The sequence below is a fragment of the Fusarium oxysporum genome, chromosome I (genome assembly GCF_013085055.1).
Source record: "Fusarium oxysporum Fo47 chromosome I, complete sequence".
In the NCBI taxonomy this organism is placed as follows: Eukaryota; Fungi; Ascomycota; class Sordariomycetes; order Hypocreales; family Nectriaceae; genus Fusarium; species Fusarium oxysporum.
The window spans coordinates 2,096,386-2,121,555 of NC_072840.1; the positions used below are offsets into that span (position 1 = coordinate 2,096,386).

Here is a 25,170-nt window from a genome sequence, read left to right on the forward strand (position 1 = left end):
AGTTTTATCTGAACGAATAAGAGGAGATGGATAAAGGTGAACTGAGAAGAAAGGGTTTTTACATATTGAGGCATAGCGTGGCGTTGAGCATTTCATTGTGCTTGTAGTGATTACATCATGGCATTCTGACAGACAAAAGCTTTTGTTGTTTAACAGGCTAGAAATACTACTTGAGCAAGCTGCATTTTATTCTTAAGCACCCGTGGTCTGTCAAGCTTGTGCATATTGAAACAACATCTAGTCCCAAGTCCGCGCCCCTATCCTAAAGAAAACCCATCTGTTATCTACATACGCCCTTTTCCCTTTTTGTCTGTTCCAGTCTACTACTGTTGCTTCAAATAGTTAAGTCGGATCTCCACAGCCCTTCTATGAGCCTCAAGCTCCTCGACCTTAGCCAGTTGCATGACGGCGGTACCAACATTCTTGAGACCTTCAGCAGTAAGGTTGGAGCTGGTAATGTGCTTCTGGAATGAGCCCAAGTTGACACCAGAGTATTGCTTGGCGAAGCCATAAGTAGCTGTGAAACTTGTTAGCATCAATCGTATACCACAAGCTAATGGGAGAACTTACGCAAAGAGTGGTTGACACCAGCAGAGTAGTCGCCAACACTCTCAGGGGTCCAGTGACCAACAAACACACTGCCAGCGTTCATGACTTGATCAACAGCTTTCTCGGCATCCTTGATTTGAAGGATGAGATGTTCAGGGGCGTACTCGTTGCTGATGCGCATGGCCTCTTCAATGTCCTTGACCTGAACAGTGACCGAGTGAGCGATAGATCCTCGGACGATATCGACACGAGGAAGGGCAAGGGCCTGTTTGTGAACTTCATCTTCAATAGCCTGGAGCTCCTGCTCACTTAGGCCAACAGCAAGCAGGATAACCTGACTATCAACACCGTGCTCGGCTTGAGAGAGAAGATCGGAGGCAACAAAAGCAGGGTTGGCATCCTTGTCAGCAACAACAAGAACTTCAGAGGGTCCAGCAGGCATATCAATACCGCAACCAGCATTGGTGTCGTTGCTGACGTGCATCTTGGCCGCAGTCACAAATTGGTTACCAGGTCCAAGAATCTTGTCAACCTTGGTGACGCTCTCCGTACCATAAGCTAAGGCGGCAACAGCCTGAGCACCACCAGCCAGGACAATGCTCTCAGCGCCAACCTTGTGAGCGACGTATACAATCTCAGGGGTAATGCGGCCATCAGATCTGGGAGGTGAGGCAAATACAATCTTCTGGCAACCAGCCACCATAGCTGGAACTCCAAGCATCAGAGCAGTACTGGGAAGAACAGCGGTTCCACCAGGAATGTAGAGACCGACTCGCTCAATAGGTCTCGAGAAGCGGCTGCAGACAATGCCAGGCATAGTCTCAACCTGGAGAGACTTCTCCTCCTGCTGTGCAGAGTGGAACTTTCGGATATTCTCAAAAGAGACGTCAATAGCTTCAATGGTCTCAGGCGAGATATCCATAAGCTCCTTGGGGAAGGGAGCCTTCAGCACAGGCGATGTCAACGAAGTGGCCTTCTCAAACTTGTGGGTGTAAGACAAGACAGCCTTGTCGCCACCAGTTCGCACCTCCTCGATGATAGGCTGAATAATCTTCAAGATGGCGTCAGGGGATTTTTGAGAAGGTCTCTTGAGCTTCTCTACGAGATCGGCATCGGAGATCTTTGAGGCATCAACTCGCTCCATAGCAATACGCCCATCAGCTGGCTTCTCAACCGCGGACTGTGAGGGCTCCACAGGGGCTGCATCGGTCTTGATACCCTCCTTCTCTGCCCACTTGCCCTTGGCATTGCCTGTTCTACGCTTGACCTTCAAGCTCTTGGCGTCCAGGTTAGCCTCAATGTCTGCGAGGCTAACACCTGCGCCAACAGCCTTAGTTAAAGCAAAATAGATCAAATCAGCAGCTTCAAAAGCGATGTTCTCTTTGGTCTTGCCATCGCAGAGCTCCTCTGCCTCCTCCATGATCTTTGCTCGCAGAAGCTTCTCATCGGAGAATAAGCGGGCCGTGTAAGAACCCTCGGGAGCAGACTCCTTGCGAGACTTGAGTGTCTGTTCAAGTGCTGAGATGCCGTTGAGGTCTCCAAAGCAACCAAACTGCTGGAGGTGGCAGAAACGGCCCTTCTGATTGACCACGAATTTGAGAGTGTCGTTGTCACAGTCGAGACCAATTCGCAACAGTTCCTGAGTGTCACCAGAAGTAAGTCCCTTCACCCAAAGACCACGTTTGCGACTCTGGTAAACTCCGGTTTGTGTCCTAAGAGCCTCCAGAATACTCTCCTCGCTGGTATAGGCGAGACCCAACGCGATCCCGGCATCATCGGTTACCACAGTAGGGATAAGGCCGTCAGATCGATCGGATTTCCAGTATGATGCGATAATCTTAGATAACAATAGTCGACTCGAATCGTTCTTGTCGGTCGTCAACCCTGTAGAAGGGATGATAGGGATTGCATTGGCCTTCTTGGCAATTTCGATGAACTTTTCGATATCGGTCTTGGGAGCTGGCTTAATGTAAAGGCTCTTGATCTTCTTGGCTGATGCTTCCTCAACAAACTTGTCGACGTCGCTGGATGAAATGTCGAAATCCTTTACCAATAGACCATTTTCGGAAGCTGTGGAAATGTCAAGGGAAGAAACAGTGGGAATGACTCTTGCGCCATATTCTGTATACTCTGAGTAGGAGTCCGAAGCAACAAAAACCGTTCGAACCCCGCCATCGAGCAACGCAATCACATCATCTGGGTTACTTAAACTTGTGGCATCCATGTGAGCATTGGTTCCGGCACTAGGGCGACCCCAATCCTTAGAAGCTGTCTCATAGAAAGGAGCTCCCAGAAGGGCAATCTCTTGACGAGTGAGGCCATCATTGGTAGCCTGGCCATTGGGGCTGCCAATGCTCACCAAGAATGGCAGCGGTAGAGTCGTCTCCATGTTTGTAATGAACCAGATGAATCAATTGCTGTCGATTATAGTCGAAAGCTTAGCATGGAGGTTGTTAAATCGAGTTGTTCATGAGTGAAGATCGATCGCCCGACGAAAAAGTTGAGGTGATGACTATGAGTCCTCCTGCATCGGCGACAAATGGTGGGGCACTCTTTACTCATTGCCCCTCCATCGTTCTTTCCTTCCGCCAGTGGCCACCTACCTACCTTAGACATATGATAATGAGGAAAGAAAGTGTGATTCAAGAGTTCCTGCCGTTTTCACGTCATATCCAGTAACGGCCTCAAGACTAACTCAGTTAGGATTACTATTCTGCCATCTAGACCATTATTATAAGGTTATTTTGATCCTGTCACTCTCATGACTTTGTTCTTTAGGAAAGCTCTTTCATCGCAATGAGTGCACAAGAATTTAAGGTGTGGTCTGTGCACCCATCGTTACCAGATCACGTCTCGGATTATCGAAACCTCCGGCTAAAGGACGCGGCATGCGACTTCACCGTCGCAAAGGAAATAATTCGAGTTTCAATAAGCTCTTGACTTGGAACGTTAACTTTTACTGCATTTTTCCCAACTATCAAAGCACTCTCATTCACATACATCAATTGTATTTTGTCAACTTCACTCATTCATAGTACGGGCGTCTCTCAGCCTTGCCAAACACGAACTCGAATGCTTCGCGTGATATCGCCTTGAGGCTTTCACAGACAGTCGCATCCGAGATACCTATTACGAAGCATTGCAGCATCGATCAAGATGTCATCAAGTCAACCGCAAACAAACGGGGTTCCCGCCTCATCGGCAGGCACTTCGCAAACAGTACCAAACACACAAACCACTGCGACCTCTTCTAGCCAACCTGCTGCTGCGGCCTCACAGAACGCACCTCCTCCTGCGCCATCAACAACCGCCCCTCGACCGCGCGACTCAAGGCTTATCGAACTACTTCTCACATCGCAAGGCGTCACCGCTTACGAGCCACGCGTTCCCCTCCTCCTTCTCGACTTCGCCTACCGTCATACCTCATCTGTTCTCAGCGATGCGCTACATCTTTCCGGCGACCCATATGTCACACAGGCCGGTTCTAAGCCATCAGCAAACGCTGGAGCAATCTCAGCACCTGCAGGCGACGCTGCAGTCACAGCCAATGCCGTTAAGCTCGCCATTGCTGCGCGACTCAGCTATCAGTTCCGCGGAGGAAACGCAGGTGGGGGAATTAGCAAAGACTACATGCAAGAACTTGCGCGCGAACGCAACAAGGTGGCACTGCCTAAAATTGTGCCCAGTGAATGGGGTGTGCGACTACCAAGCGAACGGTTCGTACTGAGTGGCACAAGTTGGGGACTGAAGGATGTATGGGATGAAGAGGACGATGAGGAAGAGGATCAAGGGGGTGATGCCATGGAGGGTATTGAGGGTCCCGAGCCTGAAGATATTGGCGGAGATGGAGTTGAGGGTGGGACAGTCGAGGATATGTTTGGTGAGGATGTCGACGAGGAGATGGCAGAGGAGGGCTAGGTGTCCATCTTCTCATCTAATCAATGATCATGACACAATATATTCTAATTCAAGGGAGATCATAGACGCTACCTCAGAAGCACTACAGACGCGATATGACAAAATTGCAATTAGCTACGGATGGCAGTACAGTCAAGACACAATTATCACAACTCCGTGTTACCTAGCATGAACAGAGGAAATCTTATGGTACACTAGGCCTGTAAACGGTATCTCATACACTCTATACCCTTATTTCGATTTTCACAATCCCATCAGCCCTCTCCCACCTTAAAACTTGGGCTTCATGGTGTTGCGAAGTCTCTGGTAGTCGAAGAGACCCTCGATAGTTCCCACAGCGCTAACAGCAATATCCCGGTCCCAAAGTTTTCGGTTGGCGAAGTCCATGATATCCTTCTCGGTGATAGCATCAATCTTTCGCTCAATCTCGTTAGGGGCCATGCGGCGGCCGGTGGTGACGAGCTGTCGGCCAATGTCCTCAGCAACGGCTGTGGTGCCGTCGAGGGACAGGAGGATGGAGGCCTTGAGCTGAGCCTTGGCACGCTCGGTCTCGGCGGCGCTGACGTTGGTGCAGAGGCGCATCCACTCACGGATAGCGAAATGGACAAGGTCGTCAACTCGGTCAGGCTTGTCGGAAACAAGGTAGATACCCCAGAGACTATGGCAAGTTAGTTACCTCAAAATTCATGGCATGACATCAAGACCTACCCAGTGTCGTTGTAGCTGGTGGAGAAGCTCATGAAACTGTTAGCAAGGTCGTGCTTGTGGACCCAGCCGCTGAGCTTGCTGCCCTGGTGGGGAGCCTGGCCAACAGCCTTGTCGTAGTTGCCAACAATAGCCTGAGCAACGAGGGCAGTGAAGTAGTCCTCGGAGTTCCAGCTGACACCCTCAACAGCGAGAGCAATGTTAGCAGTAGGCATGCCATCGTCTCGGACACGGACGTCAGAGCCCATGAAGTCAGCCTTTTGCTTGGAGGCAAGGTAGGCGCTGGTCTGGGGAGCACTTGAGGGAAGACCGGAGAAGTGCTTCTCAGCGAGCTCGACGAGCTGCTCGTGAGGGATGCCACCGGCACCAACGAGAACCATACGGTCAGCAGTGTAGTTGTTCTTGATATAGTCGGTGAGCTCTTTTCGGGTGATGTCGCGGATGTTCTGTCGAGGGCCAAGGATGGTGCGGCCAAGGGGCTGGTGCTGGAAAGCGGTAGCGTGGAGGTGATCAAAAACAACCTCCTCAACCTGCTTCTCAACCTCCTCGGACTCTCGGAGAATAACGTCGCGCTCACGCTCGATGGCGGACTCCTCGAGCTTGGAGTTCTGGAGAATATCGGAGAGGATATCGACACACTGGGGAACATCAGAGTTGAAAGCCTTGGCAAAGTAGACGGTGTTCTCGCGCTGGACGGTCGTTAGCATCAGTCAATCCCGTATCCCTTCATCCGACTGACCGAAGTGTAGGCGTTCAGGTGACCACCCATGTTCTCAATCTCCAACTCCAATTGCTGCTGAGTTCGCTTGGCGGTACCCTGATTTCATTGTTAACGATTGGTCTCGGCCAATTGATGGGTTGTCGAACCTTGAAAGCGAGATGCTCAAGGAAGTGGGCGGTACCGTTGGTCTCGTCAGTCTCAGCCCGGGAACCGGCATCGATCCAGACACCGACGGTCGACGTTTGCGCAAAGGGCGAGTGCTCGGTAGCGACCTATCAGAAGGGCGTGTCAGGAAGCCATTCCCAAGTGGTTGTCGAGGCCAATTGACCTCGGATGATGATGCTCACAGTCAATCCATTCTTAAGAGTCGAAGTCTGAGTCTTGCCGACGGTAGAGGGAGTGGCAAAGCCTCGTGTGAAAGGAGCGGCGGCCGAAAGACCAGCACGGTTTCGCAGACCTCGCGAGAGGTTCAAAGCCAGTCTCCGGGACGCCATGACGCAGGTTTGGAGGGTCGACGCTGAATTGAGTGGTTTGATGAAATCTTTCGATCTGGCTCGGCTAGAAGCTTTACTGAGATAATTTGCAGCCTGAGCAATGAGGCGGAAGGCTTAGTCATTCCGGCCGTCCCCGAATCAGAACGACTCGAAACCAAGACCGGAGCCAATGAGAGGCGTTCATTACTAACCACTCCCAACTCCACTGGAACTCCACTATAATCCAACGCCTGTCCGTTTTCGTGAGCTTCTGTGACAATGCCTTGTAAACACGAACATCGTCACACAACACCAAACTTGTTGATGTGATTTTATGTCGGTTACCTTGATTCATACGTTTAAAATATTCACTAAATTTCATACATGAGAAGTCTGAATTTCTCAGTCAATTGGCTAAATAAACCTATTTCAATCAAGTCTGCTCCTCTTGTTCTCATTTCACTGCGATGCCTTCTGACAATTACAACTTTGGCGATGTCTTCCAGGCAATTTACATCGCCAAACAGAAGCCTTCGCCGCCGCCTGTTGCTGAAGACATGAAGGTTGTTTTGCAAAGCTTCCCGCCTCTCGGGAAAGTAACACCTATCCAGGGTACAAAGGTCACTTTGACGGCTGTCCTTGAGATACCCAAGTTCCGTGCCAATGAGCCATGGGAAGCCTCAGTATGGCACTCAGTAGACGGCTCAGATTGGAAGGACTTGGAGGTAGCCTCCATCACAGAGACTGGAGTTCCTCAGACTCTCCAAGTACTGGATGATTCTATGGCACGATTCTATTTCACGTCTTCCTTCTCATTTACAGCATCTGTGCAATTCACTCTCAAGTTTCGACATAGTCCTGATGCAGACTGGAGATGGATCCGCAATGAACAGGGCCTCAATGACGGCTTGATTGTCAATGCTTCTAACAGGATTTCTTCTAGTGATCTCTCTGATTTAATTCCTGATCTTAACTCTCAAGACTGGAGTGTCAAGCCACGTTTGAGTCAATCACCTAGAACTTCACTCTGGTCACTCGAAGCAGTCATTCCAGCTGCAAATGGCGATGAATCTACGTACAGAGACATCAGTGTCGGTACTCCCTGGGGCTCTTTTGTCAGGTAAGTTCAGCTGAGTGACACGACGACGTACCGAAAATCCAGTAGCGACCATGTTATCTGACCGGACATAGATGGTTTTCTCTTGTCAGACTATGGTCACCGTGGCTTGCACCTCGCCATGGGCACTCTCAATTTAACCTCGATAAAGATGCCATTCTCTGTTGCTTCTTAAGCCCCCAAGGTCAAAACCTAGTGTTCCTTGCCGTCGGCGGTGTCAGTCATGTCTTGCCAGTATTTCGAAGCGAGCCCAATGGAAAGCTTCAAGTTCATGTAAGTGTGTCTGATACAGCTTCCTGCAATATCTGACAATTCAGATCCGAAATGACGGTCTCTCCGAAGAAAAGGCCGTTATTCTTGTTTCGGTTGGAGACGATTTCGACTGCACCATTGCATCTGTGATGTATCATGCTCGAGATATGGTTGCGGGAACAAAGAAGGCCAGCGATGAGTGGTCACAGGAGTTATCCGCATTGAAGAATGACTTCAAACCAGAGTGGCTAGAATACTGGTTTGATGGACTGGGTTTCTGTGTGTTCTTGAGTATGGTCAACTTCGAAGGACCACGAACTAATGATTCACAGGCACATGGAACGCTCTGGGGCAACGACTGACAGACCAGAAAATATTTGACGCTCTTGATAAGCTTTCTGAGCACAACATCCAAGTATCGAGTCTCATCATTGATGACAACTGGCAGTCGATCGATTATCGCGGCCCCAGCCAGTTTCAATATGGCTGGAATGATTTTGAAGCGGAGCCCAAGGCATTTCCCAAAGGCTTGAAATCCACCATATCTCATATTCGACAGAACCATCCACATATCCAACACATTGCTGTTTGGCATGCCCTCCTGGGCTACTGGGGTGGCATTGCCCCTGACGGCAAGCTTGCCAAGACATACAAGACTATCGAAGTGACACGGGAAGATGCTGACCGCCGAAACCTTCCGTTGGGTGGGAAGATGACGGTGATCGCACAAGAAGATGTGAATCGATTCTATGATGACTTTTATCGATTCCTTTCGGATGCCGGTATCGATGCTGTTAAGACGGACGCGCAGTTCATGATCGATACGTGGATTGAAGCCTCCCCTCGCCGAGATCTGATCAATACGTACCTCGATGCGTGGACCATCTCGACACTTCGTCACTTCAGTGCCAAGGCGATATCATGTATGTCGCAGTTCCCGGAGGCACTCTTCCACTCGCAGATGCCAACCAATCGGCCTACAATTCTTGTACGAAACTCTGACGACTTCTTCCCTGAGATTCCTGCTTCACATCCCTGGCACGTGTGGACAAATGCGCACAATGCTATTTTCATGCAGCATCTAAATGTTCTTCCGGATTGGGATATGTTCCAAACTGTACATGAGTATTCTGGATTTCATGCTGCGGCCAGATGTGTGAGCGGAGGTCCAATTTATATCACTGATGTTCCCGGTGAGCATGACATGGATCTTATTGAGCAAATGAGTGGTCACACCCCGCGGGGTAAGACTGTCATATTCCGGCCAAGCTCTTTAGGAAAGGCCGTTGACCCTTATATCGGATACGACGATGATTTACTCCTCAAGGTTGGAAGCTATCATGGTGAGAATTATCTAGAGGGAGGTGAGTAGTGTGTACTAATCATGATTCAGGAGCCTCACATACCGGAAGCCCTATTATGGCCATTTTCAATATCTCCTCTCGGCCATTGACTGAATTGGTTTCCCTTTCAGCGTTCCCAGGCGTGGTTCACGATCTTGAATATGTGGTTCGTGCTCATACCACGGGCAAGGTTTCTCATCCTACCAAGGTCGAGAGCCCAGAGTCACTATTTACTATCTCATTGCCTGTCAGAGGGTATGATATTCTCTCCGCCTTTCCTCTAACTCGCCTATCCAGCAAGAAACATGGCAATGTCGTGATCTCGAATTTGGGCCTGCTGGGCAAGATGGCTGGCGCAGCAGCAATCCTCATGAGCGATGTTCAAGAGCGAGAGAATGGCCGTGCTTTGATTGATACGCGAGTTAAAGCATTTGGCATCCTAGGTAAGAAGTATTACTGTTTCTTCACGATGACTAAAATCTAACAATATTTAGGGATCTTTGTCTCTACGCTCCCTTCTTTGACGATCGAAGGTGATTTCCTGATCACGGTTCAAGAAAAGGTGATACCCTTGCATACCGTGGCCATTTCTAAGGTTGATACTCGCGTACTTGAGATCGACATTGGAAAAGCCTGGAAGGAATTGGGTCTTGAAACTCGATGGGGAAATGACGTTGAAGTCAAGGTCTACTTCAGTTTGTGAAGGGTCTGTCACGATTGACAACTCACACATACTCAGGACTGAAGCACAACTTGCCAAACCCAATAAACACTTAGCTTATTCATTATCATAAGCCATACAAGTTCGCAAACAAGTGCAGTTTATCCATAATAAGACTTCAACACCACAGCTGCAGGGTAAATCAATTTCAAAGTGGTGATAAAGAGCTTATTAATTTTAGCGATCTCGGCAAGAAAAACTAGCAGAGCTTCGAAGGAAAAAAAGAGGATGGCCCCACCTGTCTCGCGAGCCTTGACCAAGTTCATCCATTCAGAGAAGCAACTGCCCCTCCAAGTTGCCCCTCACCTTACAGGGTCCCGCGTCCCATAAAAAAGTTTTTGAAGCAGCACCACCAATTCTTTTCTCTTTTCTTTCTTTCGGGAAGAAGCGTTCTATCAATCTTAGCAGTCGATACTAAAGGCCAGAGCTTGCTTATCGACTCAACTCGCCTTCGACCTCACATTTCCATTCTTCTCGTCATATACTCTTTTATATGCCAGCCATGTCTGCCTCAGTCCTTGACTACACCACAGCCCTCGAGGTGCTGAAGGAGTACAAGCAGAAGGATGGCCTCGACATCCACGAGCTTATGGACACAACCAAGCACGGTGGTCTTACCTACAATGACTTCCTGCTTCTACCCGGCTACATTGGCTTCGCTGCCTCTGAGGTCACTCTCGATGCGCCCATCACCAAGCGCATCACCCTCAAGACTCCCTTCGTCTCGTCTCCCATGGACACTGTCACAGAGCACGAGATGGCTATCCACATGGCTCTCCAGGGTGGTCTTGGTGTTATTCACCACAACTGCTCTCCTGAGGCTCAGGCCGATATGGTCCGCAAGGTCAAGCGATACGAGAACGGTTTCATCCTCGACCCTATCGTCATTGATCGCAACACCACTGTTGGTGAGGCCAAAGCTTTGAAGGAGAAGTGGGGTTTCGGTGGTTTCCCAGTCACTGGTAAGTGTTATACAGCATTCTCACCTCTCACAAGATTGCATGATTATACACCCTTTTATATAACTTTCGTTCCACCGTATAGACTATTGTCATGGGGACTTTATTTACTATGATCAATCACCACAACTCGTTGTTTTGTCATCTATGGTCGCATTGCCCCGCACAAGAATATTGGGCTGACAAGAAAAAATTTAGCCGACGGCAAGCTTGGTTCCAAGCTGCTTGGTATTGTTACCAACCGAGACCTCCAGTTCGAGGAGGACCTTGACCAGCCCGTCTCCAATGTCATGGTTACTGACCTTGTCACTGCTCCCGAGCACGTCACTCTCCTCGAAGCCAACAAGAGTCTTTCCAAGTCCAAGAAGGGCAAGCTGCCCATCGTCGACAAGGACTTCAACCTGGTCTCTATGATCTCTCGCTCCGATTTGACCAAGAACCAGCACTTCCCCAATGCCTCCAAGCTTCCCGACAGCAAGCAGCTCCTCTGCGCTGCTGCCATTGGCACTCGCCCCGAGGACAAGCTTCGCCTCAAGAAGCTGGTTGACGCTGGCCTTGACATCGTTATCCTTGACAGCTCTCAGGGTAACAGCATGTATCAGATTGAGATGATCAAGTGGGTGAAGAGTGAGTTCCCTGGTGTCGACGTCATTGGCGGAAACGTCGTGACTCGAGAGCAGGCTGCTTCTCTGATCGCTGCTGGTGTCGACGGTCTCCGAATCGGTATGGGCAGTGGTTCTGCCTGTATCACTCAGGAGGTTATGGCTGTCGGCCGTCCTCAGGCTGCCGCTGTCTACAGCGTCAGCCGGTTCGCTGCCCGCTTCGGTGTTCCTTGTATCGCCGATGGTGGTATCCAGAACGTTGGCCACATCGTCAAGGGCCTTGCTCTGGGTGCTTCTACCATCATGATGGGTGGTCTCTTGGCTGGTACCACTGAGTCTCCCGGCACCTCTTTCGTCTCCCGCGAGGGTAAGCTCGTCAAGGCTTACCGAGGCATGGGAAGTATCGATGCTATGCAGGACAAGAAGGCCGGCAACGGTGGTAAGGACAGCCAGAAGAGCAATGCTGGTACTGCCCGTTACTTTTCTGAGGGTGATAGCGTCCTGGTTGCTCAGGGTGTTTCTGGCGCTGTTGCTCACCGAGGGTAAGTCACAACCCGAAGCCAAATGGAACCGTGAATGCTAACATGCAATAGTTCGATCAACAAGTTTGTTCCCTATCTCGCTGCTGGTCTCAAGCACTCTCTCCAGGACAGTGGTATGACCAGCCTTAAGACTATGCACGAGAGTGCCGAGGCTGGTGAGCTGCGCTTCGAGCTTCGAACAGCCAGCGCCCAGTTGGAGGGCAACGTCAACATGGAGTCTTATGAGAAGAAGCTTTATGCGTAATGATATATGTTTGGAAAAAATGATGGGATGATGGAAAGGGATACGGAAAAATGGACTGGTTTGTTTATATGCATTCAATTGCATTGGGGATTTGGGCACAAGATTCAGAAGGGTTTGATTTGGGTTGAGGGTAAAGGGCCTCTATAACCGTAGATCTGAATAGGCGTTTGTCCAACCACTATAGAGGTGCGGCGTGGGCGTTTTGCTGTCAGTCTGAAAAAAACGACAGGGACAGAGATCATGAATGAAATTTTTATTGATACCCCCAGGATACTGAAGTGCTGCCGGTCTGTCCGAATTGTGATACATCTTGCGAGGATCAGAAGGGGAGATTAACGTCAGCACCAGTCCGTAAGTGTATATATCATTGAGCGATTGTACCAGTAAATTCTCAAGTATCGCTTAGTATGGCTTATATCTGATAATCCGCACTCTGATCTCACAAGCTGTGATTCCGAGCATCGGAATAGCTCTGTAACATGGAAATCGCCGAAATATCAAAGTGCACAGACCGTAATCCCGGGAAGCATCATTACATAGCGAAACAAAACCATGCCTCGAAGGGGAAGGTCAAGTGGAATCATAAATGATAGCTTGCAAGGGTCTCTCGAGCTGAAGCGTGAAGGTTTTTTTTTTCTTTTTAGAGTTTCATTAATATTATCTGCTGATTCTCCATTTCGTTTTCCTTCGCCGAACTAGGCAATTCAAAAGAGAATGGAAGAAGAAGTGTGACGCTTTCATATGTAACTGAAAGGTGAACAGTAGATTATTCATTGAAGCAAATAATACATCGAAATAAATATAATATAAATAAGAAATGACCGTCTTCGTCACTGGGTATATAGGTATAATCCGTTGGCGCGTACCCGTCCGCGCTCAAAGTCAATTCACATGCCAGATATTTCTCTGATCGCCCCCTTCACATGTATTTCTTTCTTTTTGTGGTGCCATATCGGTGTGAGGCTCCGTCTTGCTGTACACTCCCTGGTCGAATGGCCTAATACTGGGGCTGCTGAGGGTTGTAAGTCTGCTGAGGTGGAGGGTAGGACCCCTGAGGCTGAGGAGACTGGTAACCGTGCTGAGGAAGCTGATAATCGGGATGAGGGGCCTGCTGCTGAGGGTTGGGCTTCTGATCATGATATTGCTGCTGCTGAGCAGGAGGAGATGTCGGCATGTGCATACCCTCCTTCTGAGCTTGGTAGCCCTGGGTGATAGGCCCCTGTGAAAGACGAGACTTGACTTCGTTGTCCTGCTGGATAAGAGCACAGCAAAGGCACCAGTAACTGACGCAGCAGTCGTTCATGCCACTGCCCTTGATGCCGAATCGCTCCCGGATTTCACCACGCTTCATCATGGAGTAACTAGGAGCCGCGTATTAGTTGATGGTTTGAACAAGACTCCGGTAATCATCTTACATCCAACCACAGCCAGTCACGCAGTTGATCGCGCAGAATATAAGAGCATCGCTGTTGCAGGTATCGGCAGTCTGCATAGTAGGGTCTCTCATACGATCGGCGGTTTTACCCAAGACTATGACGAGTTTGTCAGTCTTCCAATTGCAATCAATTTGTGACACAGATCACATACGGATGCAGGGGCAGAAAGTGCCGAGCAGGCAAGAGTCGCAGGGCGAGCAATTGCAGAGGTTGTTCTGCCATTCCTGGTTCTGGACATTAGGTCCCTGAGAGTACTGCTGGGCCATTGTGAATGATGCGTGAGTCAATTGACCAAGTAATTGATTTGTAGTTGAACAGAATTTGAGCCAAGAAGAAAGAGTGTGGGTTGAAGGAGGAAGAAGAACAACGGCCAAGAGGACGGCAACGGCGCCTTATGAGAGAAACTCGTACGGACAATCAACAGTCTCGGCACGGTGCTCGCCTTTCGTTTCAGACTGGCGTATCACAAGCAAGCCCTCTCCTCTCAGAGCTTCAGCTCTAAGCCTCCACGTTAGCTAGGTCGCCCTTCATTTCAACGACAGGACAGGCAACAGGGGAGCCTAGCTAGAAGCCGTCTGACGCCTCGAGCTCAGAAACATGATGGAAAATCATCCCTTGGTTGCATGCAGCTACCGCATTGGCACCTACGCTATGTCTCACAAGCTGGCTGTGCAACTTGTACAACTCTGGACTGGACAAACCCGGCAAGCAGAATACTTTCCAAGTGCGGTGCTTCACGGTAGAGCTGCTTCCTAGAAAAGGTAGTTCAGCCACGGCTTCTGACTAGCGTCCTAGGGCTGACATGGTTGATGTGTGGTAGTGGAGTGTGCTAGCAAAAAGGTCCTGGGCCCCCCCAGCGTGTCAGCCTTGGTGAAGGGATCTTTGCAGTTGCAGAAGATTAATGCCGCCCAAGCTGGTTAGTTGAACCGCTCATCATGAGGCCATCAGTCTTGAATTGGGTAGCTCTCACGGTCGTGTCCAGTCTTGCCCAGTCAGAGTCAAAAGGGTGTTGAGGACAGCTCTCAGCTTGGGCTTCAATAGGTCAGACTGACAAAGTTCGGCCACCACTGCGAAGATCATTCCACGGTGATATTCTTAGAAAGACGTGGACATCCCTTTAAAAGCTGGAACATCCAGAGTGATAGCGTCTCATCGAAGATGGGGCAATGCAATGCTTGGTATTTGCGGCTGAAGCGGGCCTGAACATGTAAATCGACATGAAAAATGCCCAGTCGGATTTTTATCTCGTTGCGGTTGCAAACCAGCTCGTATTACTACGTGCGGCCGCAGCCGCTTGGTGTAGAAACGGATTGCAGTCACGTTTCCTTTGCACCACTCTACAATCATATTTGGGGTTACCAATTGCAACGATAATTCGACACAAAGTCCGTGTTTGCTTGTATCTATAGCCTTTCTCATCGAAGTCCAGGCTCGTGCGCCCGCGAAGCCTCGACTCTCTTAGAGGTTGTTTGTCGACTGAGTATCACATAATCGGGTATCACCACCTTTCCTCCTCGTAGTTTTCGCTCCCTCGGTGAGTAATCATCTTTCGAGAATCCTAGCTTCTCGTAGAACTTGAGGGCAGATTTGTTTCTGACAAAACACGTGAGCATGGCCTTTTCAACTGAAGGTATGTTCTCCGCGACGTCCGTGAAGTAGCCCATAAGCTTCTTGCCGAGACCTGTCCTTTATTGGATGTCAGCTAGCTCAACGGCCATCCGTGTTCTATATATGGTACACTCCTGCATGATAGACGAATCCCCGTTGAAATGCGGATGGTATCAGGAACGGTCATCTTGGCTGACTCACCCTTGTAGCTCTGGCTTCAGATGTATCTCATAGCAGTAAACGACCGGCTCATGGTTCTCGAATGTTGGCATAAAAGATGCAAAGCCTTTTATGTGGTCCTTGCTGTCTTTCACAAGGATGTAACGAAGATCTGGAGACCGCATCTCCTTCTTCTTAGTGGCCGGATGCCAGCCGAGAGATGAAGTGCGATAATCTTCGCCGCTTGTTTCTTCTACCAAGGTATAACATGCCTCCAGGTCTCCATCGCTCATGCAAGTAGGGCGTATGAGGCTCATGGTATAGGTTGCTTCATTTTGTGGGTGTTTCCATTCTGACCAACCCTCACTGCTAGATGCAACGCTTGTTATAACTAGATTTGTCTGACAGTTAATAAACGTAAACTAACCTTGGCTTCACATATTGCGTAAGAAACTCATCGTCTTCGATCTTATTGGCCGTCTCAATTGGGTTTTCTGGTCGTTGCCGTCTTCTTCCAACCAATCTCCTTGGTTCTTTTGTGCCATTTGTATCTGTCATAGTTTTGATGTGAGGTTTTGATGCAAATAGACAATATTGATGAAGAAGAAAGGATGAAGATATCGAAATGGTAAAACTCCAATGAGAATGGTAATATACCTGTCTCTGTCAAACCTGGTCACTTTCCACTAACAACATGAAGGGATGATGAACCGGAAAGACCATACCCTCTAGATAGCCGAGGTTCGTCCGACATGATGAGAAAGCAACGTTTGAAGCTTTTTATCATCAATATCTCAACTTCAAAGGAATGTCAAAATTCACTATTCCTCATTTAACGAGGTAGAAGTTGGCGGAATGGCCCTCAGCATTCGTTTGCTGACATTTAGACGTGGCTATGCCACCCGACCAGGCGGTTCTCGTCTCAAGCCAACATTAAGTCTCGACCAGGTATGATCTACACTCTCGGGTCTGATACAAGTTCATGATGTCAAATACTGATAGAATCGTATCTAGTTCATTCAAAGAGGCCGAGTTTTGGCTTTCTACCGCACTATTCTCCGCGGGACAAAAAAGATCGCTGATCCTACAACAAGAGCTGAGTCTCGAAAATACGCCCGGGACGAATTTGAACGGCGTCGCAACGTAACAGACGCTGTATGTTTCCCTCACTCGCTTCTCGACCCAATTACTGACTGTTCTCTCCAAGTCACACGTTCGGTATCTCCTCTCAGTTGGAAAGACGGAATGGGAAGGCATGGAGAGGTATATCGATGGTATGTAGCGCAGCAGTTGTAAATGTAGATGTAGTTGTACATGACGAACAGTTCCAGTCCCAGCGCTGTCGTCTTTTTCTCAAGTTCCAGAGAATGTTTATTCAAGGCTTCTCGCTGAAAGAATCGCCCAGTGTTTCGTTCGTTCTATCATGCGCAATGCTTCCCGTCGCCCCGTCTAGCAATGTCCGATTCGCAGTTCGTTCACACATATCGTACATATTCTCCCGTATCTCGTCATTCGGAATTAACCTTGTCGTTGCTTGTGTCGAGGGTTCGCCTTGCAGATGATATACAAGTATCCGTTATGTCGCTTGCCGGCTTTCCGTCGGACAACCTATCGAGTATCAGTTCTGCCCGGCTCTGGTCCTTGACCTGAAGCCGAGTTTCTGGCTGCCCTCTCTTACCTTGCAGTGCTCGCATCGCTTCTTTACCGAACTGTGAACCTTCATGCCGCGAGTCTGTTGCATCAAACCGTTTCCGAGTGCTCGAGAGATGGGCGTCGTTGAGGGGCTGGCAAAAAGCGACCAGTTGGCGCGAGTCGCAAAAGCGCCCATGGCATTGCTTGGGGTCAATGATCTCACTGATAGCGAGAAGGCGCGAAGAAATGAAGCCATCGTGGTTGATTCTGAGGCGGACGACTCTGGTCAGAGAAAGGTTCTATCCTTGAACAGTTGAGGTTTGCTTTCGAGTGCCGAATCGTCGAATCACGTGTGGATAAACTCACCCCAGAATCCACTTTTCCTACCTCGACCTTCAACCTCCATGAACCTCATATCCTGATGACAAGATCTATATGTCTTTACAGACTCGTTATGATACATTCTAGCCATGATGATCAGAGTCTTGACGAAATTTCACGAGAGCTGCCGCTTGTTCTATGAACTTGATTAAGGCTACGGATCAGAAAATAGCTATCTCAGCACCAACCATCCCAAGCTGTGCCCGTTCTCCCATCATAGCCAGCGTCCATTTTCTTTCGAAAGCTCCCGTTCTGTCCTCCGTGTAGCTATCATCAAGTTGTTCCAGTATCGTAAGCAAAACCGCATCCTGGGTTCTGCATGTGCCATGTACCAACAAATCAAAAGCAACCAAACGTTCCGCAAATTCCCAAGTTCTAGGGCTGACCTTGGTGGGTTTTTCCAAACATCACCAAAATCCCGCAGCATCCTGCTCCGGTCGTCGACCTTCTGCAATGTCGGCCCTCGCCTTGAGGTCTTCGGCCGCCTTCGTGGCTGACTCGAATGTGTGGCTTACACCTTTATCTCTGAAGCCTCCGGAGAGAGGACGCCATCCCTGGCCTTCACAAAAATGACCCCCGACACCGTGATTTTTATCGTGCATAGCAAGCTCGAAGTCATGGTGATTCATGATGATCGAAAGCGCTCGGCATGCATCAACGTGGAGAGCATGGTCTTTGGCGTCGGCCTTCTCAGCGTCCTTTTGTAGGAGCAAGCTCTGAAGAGTTGGCAGGCCCTGGAGACAGTCGTTGTTCTCCTTATGCTCGCAGATAAGTTGCTCCTGGAACGACGGCCGGTCGAATTCACCATTTGGGAGGAGCACCATCAGAGGGAGATCGTTTGTGGTTTTTCGGGTGTGCAAAAAAAGGAGTTCTTGGCCATCGTCATGGACCGGAGCATCAACGTTGAAACCCTTGGGATCCCAGTCCTTCTCTAAGAAACGTCCCATCAAATTGAGGTCGTGGTGCTTTTGATGGTCGCTCTGCTTGTCGAGACAAGCCTGGAACTCACACCCAGCGCAGGTTCGTCGGTGAGGTGGCAATCCGATCTTGTTGCTGCAGAAGAAAATATCCAACATCTTATACCCGCACGAACGACAAAAGAGTGAGGTAACCCGTCGGGTAACGTCATCGGAGGGGTCGAGGGTGTTGCGATACGGCGACTGTAGGCCGGCGTGTACGGCCAGGATCATGTCGTACTTCGCTCTTTTCATAGCGGTGTTGTCTTCGGATCCAGCCTCTTTGAGATCAAGATAGCGGTACAAGCCGTCTAGGAATTGAAAAATGATGCCGGGTAGCATGGGAATATCCGAGAGGTACTTCATGAAGGCTGCGTCTTTATCCATCAGAAGACGGATGCCCATCTTGCGAGCCTTTAGAACAGTTTTCAGGAGAATAGCGAAAATGCCTCGCTGAAGGACCTCGTTGGGCATGTAGGTCCAAGTGATGCCGTATCCATGTGTTTCCCTTGCGGCAGGCTCCATACCACGGTCCTTCTCTGCCTTTGTGGGTTCGTCGTTGATGGGTAACTTGAAGGGCATGCCGGCATGGTATAGAGGGTAAAAGTCCAAGGCTTCTACCAGCGGCAAGCTCTGACTGCTGCGGTTCAAGTTGACCTCGTGGATAAGGTCCAAAAGGCAGATGACATCACCAAAGTGAATCAGGGGGCATTGATAGATGCCAAGTGTGGTAATATGAGGGCAAGCACGCAGGATGCAGGCCACCAGTCGTCGGTCAAGAAGCGGCGTTTTCTGAAAGTGAAGAACGCGAATGTTTGTTCTTCTGTTGAAGATGCTTGTGACTATGATTTGTGAGCGAAAGCACAGATGTAGAAGGCAATGGAACTTACGTAGGCCGAACATATTCTTCAGTGCGACTTGCTTAGACATGTAATAGTCGAGATGCTTGAGTTGGTCGACATAGTCTCGCATCATGTGGTCGAGTTTATTGATGTCTGGGATGGACCTGGCCATGTTGATCACAACCAGCGGTGGCTTTGTGCCTGTGGTGCGACAGCGCCAGACTTCCGCACTCGGCCCCTCGGTTTGCATCTTGAGTTTTTCTTCGGGATGCCAAGCAGGTAGCTCTGTAGGACCGCATAGAAAGTAAATCCACCTGATCTGCTTGACGATATTCTTTCGAGTAAGTTTTTCCTCTCTTCGCGATTCCCTGTGGGCAGGTGACTTGCTGAAAGCTCCCTGAGAAATCTTTGGGAAAAGACACAAAAAAACATGACCGGAGGGTTCGCCATGGAAACTTTTGGTAGTGAAATCCCAAATGGCCATACCCTTGGAAAGGGTGTCCCATTCTCGTGGGCGAGCTAGAGCAAGCTTCTCAAGCTGCTTGATGCCGAGCGAAGCAAGGTGCTGTGCAATTAGAAGACCTTGGGGGTGTGTCCCGTTGAAAACTTCCTTGGTGAGTTCGGGTGTCTCATCCCTTCTCTCAAAGGAGGACTCGGATGCCTTGATAAGCAGATTCTTGTCGGAAGTATATCGACCCTCGAAGCCTTGTTCTTTTCCCTCGCAGGCATACTCAATGAAATCTGGCTTATCAAGGCTCTTCTTGCGTTTCTCTTCGTAAGAGGCCTCTACCTCTTCCTTGGTCATGCTAGTGACCAACGGATGGTAGCCTTGCGACTCAAGGCGCTCTCGAGACTCCTTGGGGCCATATCGTCCTCGATCCTCAGGCTTGCAGATAGGAGTCACCTCGGTGAGAGGTACGTGGACATGTTGATAGTTGGCTGTGGTGGTCTGAGTCCATCCAGCGTTTGTGTTCCATTCTGAGTTTGTGTCAATCGTCGAGTTGACAGGAATGTTGCCAGGAACATTTTGTTTATTCTTGTTCCAAGGTCTAGCTTTTGATTTGCGTCTAGCCATGGCTGGAGGCTTTGCCGTGCAAGAACGGCGAGATTGTCAAGAAATATGAGAGAAATAAAGTCCAAGAGAAGTCCAAGATGGAGTGCAGATGTTGGGCTTAGGGGAGAAGAAAGAAGGGAAGGGTGAGGATGAAAAGAGGAAGTGAGAAGTAGGAGCAAGAAAGGAAGAGAGACAATAGAAGAGAAGATTAAATACCCCACTCCATGTGAATGAGGAGGCCGTTATTCACTGCCAACTAAGTAGCTAGCTACTAGGTGATTTGTGAAGATGTGTTTGCAGCGCGAGTGGAGGTGCAGAAAGAGAAAGGCTATGGAGTGTGGCTCAGGTACGTCAACACGAAACGAACTCCTAACACGGGAGCCTAGGAATACAAACGCCCAAGTGCACTCGCAGTGTTGGCCAAGTGGCAGGCTTTTATAGAGCATTTAGCACAATAGAGTACAATAGGGAGTTGTAAACAAGTAATTGTAGTGGATATTAGTGTAAATGAGACATCAGACGAAACAAGGGGTGTCTTGTAACTCAACCATTATGGGCATTCTATCGTATATGCATCTCTATAAATTATATACGCGGCTTCCCTGACATAATAGTGGGCGTGTGCTGTTGTTCTGCGGTGCTGGCGCTGTAGAACCATCGCCCGTGATATATCCCCTAGATCTCAGGGCATGGCTAGGGAACTCGGCAGGCAGCAAACATTCTCCCAGCACCGTCTCTAGCCTCCTATGCCCTCTGAAGACTTCTCTAAATATCAAGTAGGCTTTTTGTTATGCAGAAACGCCCGAAGATGTAAAGAACCTCAACACACTGGGTGATGGTTCATGTGCTGTTCCCTCCATCTTGCGAACATGGCGACCTGCATCAACTGACTGTTCACTGTACACCCACTGGTTCATCTGTTCTACGACAAAAAAACAGAAATAATCATCTCGCAATGCACCGCAACATTATTCATCCTGTCAACATGCGTCTTCTCCATCAAATGTGGAAAAGGGGCTAACCCCCAGACTCGAGCTCTCGGTCGGCATCCAACCGCACAACCCCTTTACAGGATACAAACATCAAATAATCACCAGGAAATGATCCCAAGAACATATTTGGTCTTTACTTCCTTCAAGAATAGTACTTGGCTTCAGAAATGCACACTGCAAGACCTGAGTTGGGGTCAGAAAGCTAAGAACAGGCACATGGGGTCTTCACAGATCAGCCGGTTGCTAAGAGATTCTCTTCTCTTGATTAACTCTTGTAATAAGACTAACGAAAACATTTCTTACTTTCTTCAGGGTCTCTCAGTCCCTCGAGCAGTAATCGTGTCGTCCGCCGCCATTATGAAACTTCGATCCCACCAAGATTCGGTCACCCACACATACGATACTACAATTTATCGTCTAATTGTCCTGTCTATATCGTTGACTCCCATGTCTCATTGGTCTGCAACTTTTCTAGTTGTGACAGATCTCCACGGTCATTAGAAGGAGACATGTCCGAGAGACCCCTGAACCGTTGAGGAACTTCCAAGGACGAGCCAGCCGAAGACACCAATAGTGCCATCTACCGAGCAACCCTACAACAATATTACATGTTGCAATGTCCAGTTACATATAGTTGAGCAGATTTAGAAGGGTTCAAAGTTAAGTTACAGTCATTGTACTGCCCAGACATTCACGAAAGCTAATACTTGCAATGCCGGCAAGCTTGAATACAATTTTAATACATCGAAATAATACCCTTGTAATTTTTATGACACTTTTTTGAACCAATCACCTATCTTCTGCCGTTCAAGAGCCCCCTGACTTGGACACCTAGCTTTCGATATCCCGAAATAAAGCTACTCGACCCAGACTAGTCGGAAGAAACGATGATGGACACCTGTGAAACGAAACCTTCTTCAATAGACAGCCAATGTTCAGACGCCTGCGCAATACATTTTGGTCAAAAATCGACACTATCGAAACATGTACCTATTTCACTGAGAACTTGTCGAATCAGGGACAGACACATGCTGGAACAGACATTGTTGCGGTATACCGAGCAACAGTCTCATTGGGGGAGTCCTTCATCGAAGCAGATCGAAATGTTCGATCAAAGATCCATTGACACACGGCCGAACCAATACGGAGTCCTCTAAGAAGGCTCCAATCAACTCCAAGATCCTCAGTGGCGGTTCAACAGCCTTAACAACCCAAAGAACTGACCTAAAGACGCTCGGATATCTTGTAAGTTGAGACACGCTTGTATAGAGTTTGCATGATGGCTACCAGATCTGATCCTGACGCAATGACACCGTTCCTGTGTCACTTACGTATACTATGCATCACCTTCTATGCCCAATGTTAACTTCAAGGTACAACAAACTGTGGCGCCTTGATCTCACCGCCGTCTCAGTATACCCCACGAGAGTTATGTTAAACAAGATATGGACAAACGGGCTGACAGATCACGGAGTGTGCCATGTTGAAAGAGGGAAATAATACGAAGATCGCTCGTCTGATCCAAGATCAGAAAACCCAGCCGACAAGAAAGAAAATTCGAGATGCAGAAGTCCCCGCTAGGCATGGAATCTCTCATCGAATCAGGCATGGTAGGCCTGGGTTCACAATATCTCTGCCTTATCACGTACACACTCACATGCCGGGCACAGACTGTGCGGTGCATGATAGCCTTGATAGGGCCAAGGACAAGCAATGAACAGGCTAACCTGGACCAAGTATTTTAGCTTACGCCCAAGATCAGGACAAGGGTCCAACACACCACCAGCCAAGCAGACATGAGAAACAAGCCGTTCCGGGAGTTTTGGGTGCCATCAGAGAAGTGGTGGTGGGCATGAAAGCATGGCACATGGGCGTGGCTCAATCTGCAAGGGTGCGGGGCTTGCATCAACGTTTCGTTTCGTTTCTCGACGAGGATAAGCTCGAGTCTTCGAGATGAGTCGTCATTGTCCTAGGACGACAAAAGCGTGACAGCCGGCATGGAATACCACGCATTCACTCATGCTATCATGCGTGTACTTGATGTACGGTTGACTCGACCAATTCCAGGGCACGACGGAACGGGCGGTTAAACAAGGTTGGCTGTGTATAAGATCATGACACGCATGCGCACGAGATCATGCAAACGGGAACTTCGGTTCCATCTGTCTTGGACGTCCTTACAATGAGGTACAGAAACTGGTGATAGCTACCATGGTAGAGGTTACGATGTCTTCGATGGGACTGACTCGAAGGCATTCTGCTTCCGAATTCTCATGCTTCTACAAGATAAAGCCTAATATAGAAAACTGCGGTTCAGAATTGAAGCCTTCATAGGAGATATGCACCGTCTTTGAGATTGATACTATTATCAGAGACATACCAAGGATATTGGTATCTCGGGGATCGGCAGTATGCGGGTGGGATGATCATGTCAAGATGAGGAGGAATGAACCCCAAAGACGCCAAATCATCTGACTCGAAACGGTGGCGCCGTTCAAGACATAGGACGGGCACCGCTGTGGCCAATGCATGGAACAAAGGCTTGTGAACAACACATGATCGTTCATAGCGGGAAACGGCCGTTTAAGGTTGATCAGATCGACCTCCAAAACGTCAAAACAGGTTCTACAAGAGCCCACTCACATGAAGAATCACGAGTCCAATCACGACAACCACAGAGTAAAAGGTGGATCGCCATACAACAAAGGGCCGCTAGGATAAGTGAAATTGCACGGTCGCATAAAATCTCAAATAAGATCATCTTGTGGAACTGCCTTGCTAGCTTATTGTTTGACAAAATGCGAAAATATGCGAGCAGTCTTTCTAAATCACGTAGGACCGAGGTCGAGTGTTCTTTTGTTGATAATGGTGCAGCGATGGAAAATGATAACCATTCCCTCATAGCGAATGAGTCATGATCTTCAAATAGGAGAGGCTAGCCACGCTGTAAACAACGAGGCGAATGTGAATGACCACTGATCAATCGTGAAATGAGTAAGCCCAGTCGCAGTGTTGGAAGAGGCGACGAAATTTTAAGCCGCGATATGAATAGAACAGGGCCCCTTCAGCGGACTCAGGTCTAGTGAAGAAGGGATCAGCCTCGCTCATCAGGGATGGAAACCGAGAAATCTCAACATCGAATGTCGGTGTGCCCTGGATAAAATTTCATCACAATGGGCATTGGACCGAAACGAACGCTCTGCTGTTTCGGGCTCTATTCCGGGGTTCCAAGGGGCAATGCAACACTGCTGTTGAAGAAATAAACCGTCTTGGACGTTGGCGATCGAGTTCAACAAAAATCCTTCCGTAACCTTCACGTCGCAATACTTGCCAGACGCCAAAGAGGCTGCAGGGTTGGTCCCACAACCCGAAATCCTGCATGTGGAGAGCTGTGCTTGACTGTGGTTGCGCTGATGGGCATGTGGACCTAGATTGCATTGTCAACCGGCCACGGACCATGTATGTATGGTGATCACGGGTGTGCACCAGAAGCATCCTGCTCTCTTGTGAGGTTATTGGTGTACGAATCTCCGAAAGGACGTGGTTGTAGATCAGAGCCAAGTCGACACGGTGAGAGGGATCAGGGAAGATCATATCAGTCAAAATTATAACGCCTTGGGAGCCAGCTCAGACGAAAAGAAGGGGCCCGGAACGGAACCAGAGTTCGAGGCTCTTGAAGCACATGAACTTCAATTTGATGGCATTCTCGTGGCTCCTGTCTAACAAAGCCACCGTCAGCCGGTTTGGGTTAGCAGACGTTGTATATGGTTGGAACACAATCTTCTGGCACATCCAGAGAATTGGTTGTACCGCTCGTGCCGCTGGTCATGTATCCTCTGCAGAGTTGTTATTGTCTCGGCTTTGATCCGCCTCGATGGATAGTATGTGTCTTGCCAACCAAGTCTCTAACTTTCAGTAGTAGCAGTAGTCTCGGAATGCTTGAGTCAAGGGAATGAAGGAATGA

General features: G+C 48.9%; 10 protein-coding genes across 10 annotated transcripts; 4 read left to right on the top strand and 6 right to left on the bottom strand.

Moving 5' to 3' along the window:
* Positions 1–198: 198 nt before the first annotated feature.
* Positions 199–3,049, bottom strand: FOBCDRAFT_151547 (histidinol dehydrogenase-domain-containing protein). Its single transcript, XM_031181332.3, has 2 exons — positions 571–3,049; positions 199–517 (listed from the first exon to the last, which is right to left on the bottom strand). The coding sequence occupies exons 1-2, from the start codon at positions 2,936–2,938 to the stop codon at positions 324–326; spliced, it is 2,562 nt and encodes an 853-aa protein (XP_031042100.2). The 5' UTR covers positions 2,939–3,049; the 3' UTR covers positions 199–323.
* Positions 3,050–3,483: 434 nt separating this feature from the next.
* Positions 3,484–4,566, top strand: FOBCDRAFT_2421 (transcription initiation factor IID, 31kD subunit-domain-containing protein). Its single transcript, XM_031181333.3, has one exon. The coding sequence runs from the start codon at positions 3,706–3,708 to the stop codon at positions 4,465–4,467; it is 762 nt and encodes a 253-aa protein (XP_031042101.2). The 5' UTR covers positions 3,484–3,705; the 3' UTR covers positions 4,468–4,566.
* Position 4,567: 1 nt separating this feature from the next.
* FOBCDRAFT_2424 (Metalloenzyme, LuxS/M16 peptidase-like protein) lies at positions 4,568–6,443 on the bottom strand. The gene is made up of 5 exons (XM_031181334.3): positions 6,241–6,443; positions 6,040–6,165; positions 5,912–5,989; positions 5,176–5,861; positions 4,568–5,125 (listed from the first exon to the last, which is right to left on the bottom strand). The coding sequence occupies exons 1-5, from the start codon at positions 6,385–6,387 to the stop codon at positions 4,738–4,740; spliced, it is 1,425 nt and encodes a 474-aa protein (XP_031042102.1). The 5' UTR covers positions 6,388–6,443; the 3' UTR covers positions 4,568–4,737.
* Positions 6,444–6,652: 209 nt separating this feature from the next.
* Positions 6,653–9,958, top strand: FOBCDRAFT_210893 (glycoside hydrolase superfamily). Its single transcript, XM_031181336.3, has 6 exons — positions 6,653–7,486; positions 7,558–7,756; positions 7,801–8,014; positions 8,068–9,078; positions 9,129–9,521; positions 9,573–9,958. The coding sequence occupies exons 1-6, from the start codon at positions 6,834–6,836 to the stop codon at positions 9,779–9,781; spliced, it is 2,679 nt and encodes an 892-aa protein (XP_031042104.2). The 5' UTR covers positions 6,653–6,833; the 3' UTR covers positions 9,782–9,958.
* A 142-nt stretch (positions 9,959–10,100) lies between these two features.
* On the top strand, positions 10,101–12,415 carry FOBCDRAFT_210895 (IMP dehydrogenase/GMP reductase). The gene is made up of 3 exons (XM_031181340.3): positions 10,101–10,761; positions 10,957–11,902; positions 11,954–12,415. Exons 1-3 carry the CDS (start codon positions 10,293–10,295, stop codon positions 12,144–12,146), a joined length of 1,608 nt encoding a protein of 535 aa, XP_031042108.2. The 5' UTR covers positions 10,101–10,292; the 3' UTR covers positions 12,147–12,415.
* Positions 12,416–12,765: 350 nt separating this feature from the next.
* Positions 12,766–13,989, bottom strand: FOBCDRAFT_210897 (PLAC8 family-domain-containing protein). Its single transcript, XM_031181342.3, has 3 exons — positions 13,734–13,989; positions 13,562–13,676; positions 12,766–13,507 (listed from the first exon to the last, which is right to left on the bottom strand). The coding sequence occupies exons 1-3, from the start codon at positions 13,846–13,848 to the stop codon at positions 13,144–13,146; spliced, it is 594 nt and encodes a 197-aa protein (XP_031042110.2). The 5' UTR covers positions 13,849–13,989; the 3' UTR covers positions 12,766–13,143.
* A 980-nt stretch (positions 13,990–14,969) lies between these two features.
* Positions 14,970–15,907, bottom strand: FOBCDRAFT_283423 (acyl-CoA N-acyltransferase; the record flags this gene model as incomplete). The annotated part of the gene is made up of 3 exons (XM_059611636.1): positions 14,970–15,268; positions 15,392–15,730; positions 15,777–15,907. The coding sequence occupies 3 exons, from the start codon at positions 15,905–15,907 to the stop codon at positions 14,998–15,000; spliced, it is 741 nt and encodes a 246-aa protein (XP_059463805.1). The 3' UTR covers positions 14,970–14,997.
* A 153-nt stretch (positions 15,908–16,060) lies between these two features.
* On the top strand, positions 16,061–16,799 carry FOBCDRAFT_2447 (uncharacterized protein). Its single transcript, XM_031181347.3, has 3 exons — positions 16,061–16,297; positions 16,364–16,504; positions 16,557–16,799. The coding sequence occupies exons 1-3, from the start codon at positions 16,205–16,207 to the stop codon at positions 16,629–16,631; spliced, it is 309 nt and encodes a 102-aa protein (XP_031042118.1). The 5' UTR covers positions 16,061–16,204; the 3' UTR covers positions 16,632–16,799.
* On the bottom strand, positions 16,737–17,297 carry FOBCDRAFT_2453 (ribosomal protein L36-domain-containing protein). Its single transcript, XM_031181351.3, has 2 exons — positions 17,028–17,297; positions 16,737–16,957 (listed from the first exon to the last, which is right to left on the bottom strand). The coding sequence occupies exons 1-2, from the start codon at positions 17,235–17,237 to the stop codon at positions 16,868–16,870; spliced, it is 300 nt and encodes a 99-aa protein (XP_031042119.2). The 5' UTR covers positions 17,238–17,297; the 3' UTR covers positions 16,737–16,867.
* Positions 17,298–17,391: 94 nt separating this feature from the next.
* On the bottom strand, positions 17,392–20,181 carry FOBCDRAFT_210903 (uncharacterized protein). Its single transcript, XM_059609316.1, has one exon. It carries the CDS (start codon positions 19,963–19,965, stop codon positions 17,770–17,772), a length of 2,196 nt encoding a protein of 731 aa, XP_059463806.1. The 5' UTR covers positions 19,966–20,181; the 3' UTR covers positions 17,392–17,769.
* Positions 20,182–25,170: the final 4,989 nt, after the last annotated feature.

Excerpts from the sequence above, each read along its gene's own strand:
- FOBCDRAFT_151547 (XM_031181332.3), bottom strand. The coding sequence starts at position 2,938 with ATGGAGACGACTCTACCGCTGCCATTCTTGGTGAGCATTGGCAGCCCC. Across the intron at positions 518-570 it reads TGGTGTCAACCACTCTTTGC|CTACTTATGGCTTCGCCAAG; the intron begins GTAAGTTCTCCC and ends CAAGTTTCACAG.
- FOBCDRAFT_2421 (XM_031181333.3), top strand. The coding sequence starts at position 3,706 with ATGTCATCAAGTCAACCGCAAACAAACGGGGTTCCCGCCTCATCGGCA.
- FOBCDRAFT_2424 (XM_031181334.3), bottom strand. The coding sequence starts at position 6,387 with ATGGCGTCCCGGAGACTGGCTTTGAACCTCTCGCGAGGTCTGCGAAAC. Across the intron at positions 6,166-6,240 it reads CTCTTAAGAATGGATTGACT|GTCGCTACCGAGCACTCGCC; the intron begins GTGAGCATCATC and ends CCCTTCTGATAG. Across the intron at positions 5,862-5,911 it reads ACCTGAACGCCTACACTTCG|CGCGAGAACACCGTCTACTT; the intron begins GTCAGTCGGATG and ends ACGACCGTCCAG.
- FOBCDRAFT_210893 (XM_031181336.3), top strand. The coding sequence starts at position 6,834 with ATGCCTTCTGACAATTACAACTTTGGCGATGTCTTCCAGGCAATTTAC. Across the intron at positions 7,487-7,557 it reads CCCTGGGGCTCTTTTGTCAG|ATGGTTTTCTCTTGTCAGAC; the intron begins GTAAGTTCAGCT and ends GACCGGACATAG. Across the intron at positions 8,015-8,067 it reads GTTTGATGGACTGGGTTTCT|GCACATGGAACGCTCTGGGG; the intron begins GTGTGTTCTTGA and ends AATGATTCACAG.
- FOBCDRAFT_210895 (XM_031181340.3), top strand. The coding sequence starts at position 10,293 with ATGCCAGCCATGTCTGCCTCAGTCCTTGACTACACCACAGCCCTCGAG. Across the intron at positions 10,762-10,956 it reads CGGTGGTTTCCCAGTCACTG|CCGACGGCAAGCTTGGTTCC; the intron begins GTAAGTGTTATA and ends GAAAAAATTTAG. Across the intron at positions 11,903-11,953 it reads GGCGCTGTTGCTCACCGAGG|TTCGATCAACAAGTTTGTTC; the intron begins GTAAGTCACAAC and ends AACATGCAATAG.
- FOBCDRAFT_210897 (XM_031181342.3), bottom strand. The coding sequence starts at position 13,848 with ATGGCCCAGCAGTACTCTCAGGGACCTAATGTCCAGAACCAGGAATGG. Across the intron at positions 13,677-13,733 it reads CACTTTCTGCCCCTGCATCC|TCTTGGGTAAAACCGCCGAT; the intron begins GTATGTGATCTG and ends AACTCGTCATAG. Across the intron at positions 13,508-13,561 it reads GTGACTGGCTGTGGTTGGAT|TTACTCCATGATGAAGCGTG; the intron begins GTAAGATGATTA and ends CGCGGCTCCTAG.
- FOBCDRAFT_2447 (XM_031181347.3), top strand. The coding sequence starts at position 16,205 with ATGGCCCTCAGCATTCGTTTGCTGACATTTAGACGTGGCTATGCCACC. Across the intron at positions 16,298-16,363 it reads CAACATTAAGTCTCGACCAG|TTCATTCAAAGAGGCCGAGT; the intron begins GTATGATCTACA and ends AATCGTATCTAG. Across the intron at positions 16,505-16,556 it reads GTCGCAACGTAACAGACGCT|TCACACGTTCGGTATCTCCT; the intron begins GTATGTTTCCCT and ends GTTCTCTCCAAG.
- FOBCDRAFT_2453 (XM_031181351.3), bottom strand. The coding sequence starts at position 17,237 with ATGGCTTCATTTCTTCGCGCCTTCTCGCTATCAGTGAGATCATTGACC. Across the intron at positions 16,958-17,027 it reads AGCGATGCGAGCACTGCAAG|GTTGTCCGACGGAAAGCCGG; the intron begins GTAAGAGAGGGC and ends GATACTCGATAG.
- FOBCDRAFT_210903 (XM_059609316.1), bottom strand. The coding sequence starts at position 19,965 with ATGACCAAGGAAGAGGTAGAGGCCTCTTACGAAGAGAAACGCAAGAAG.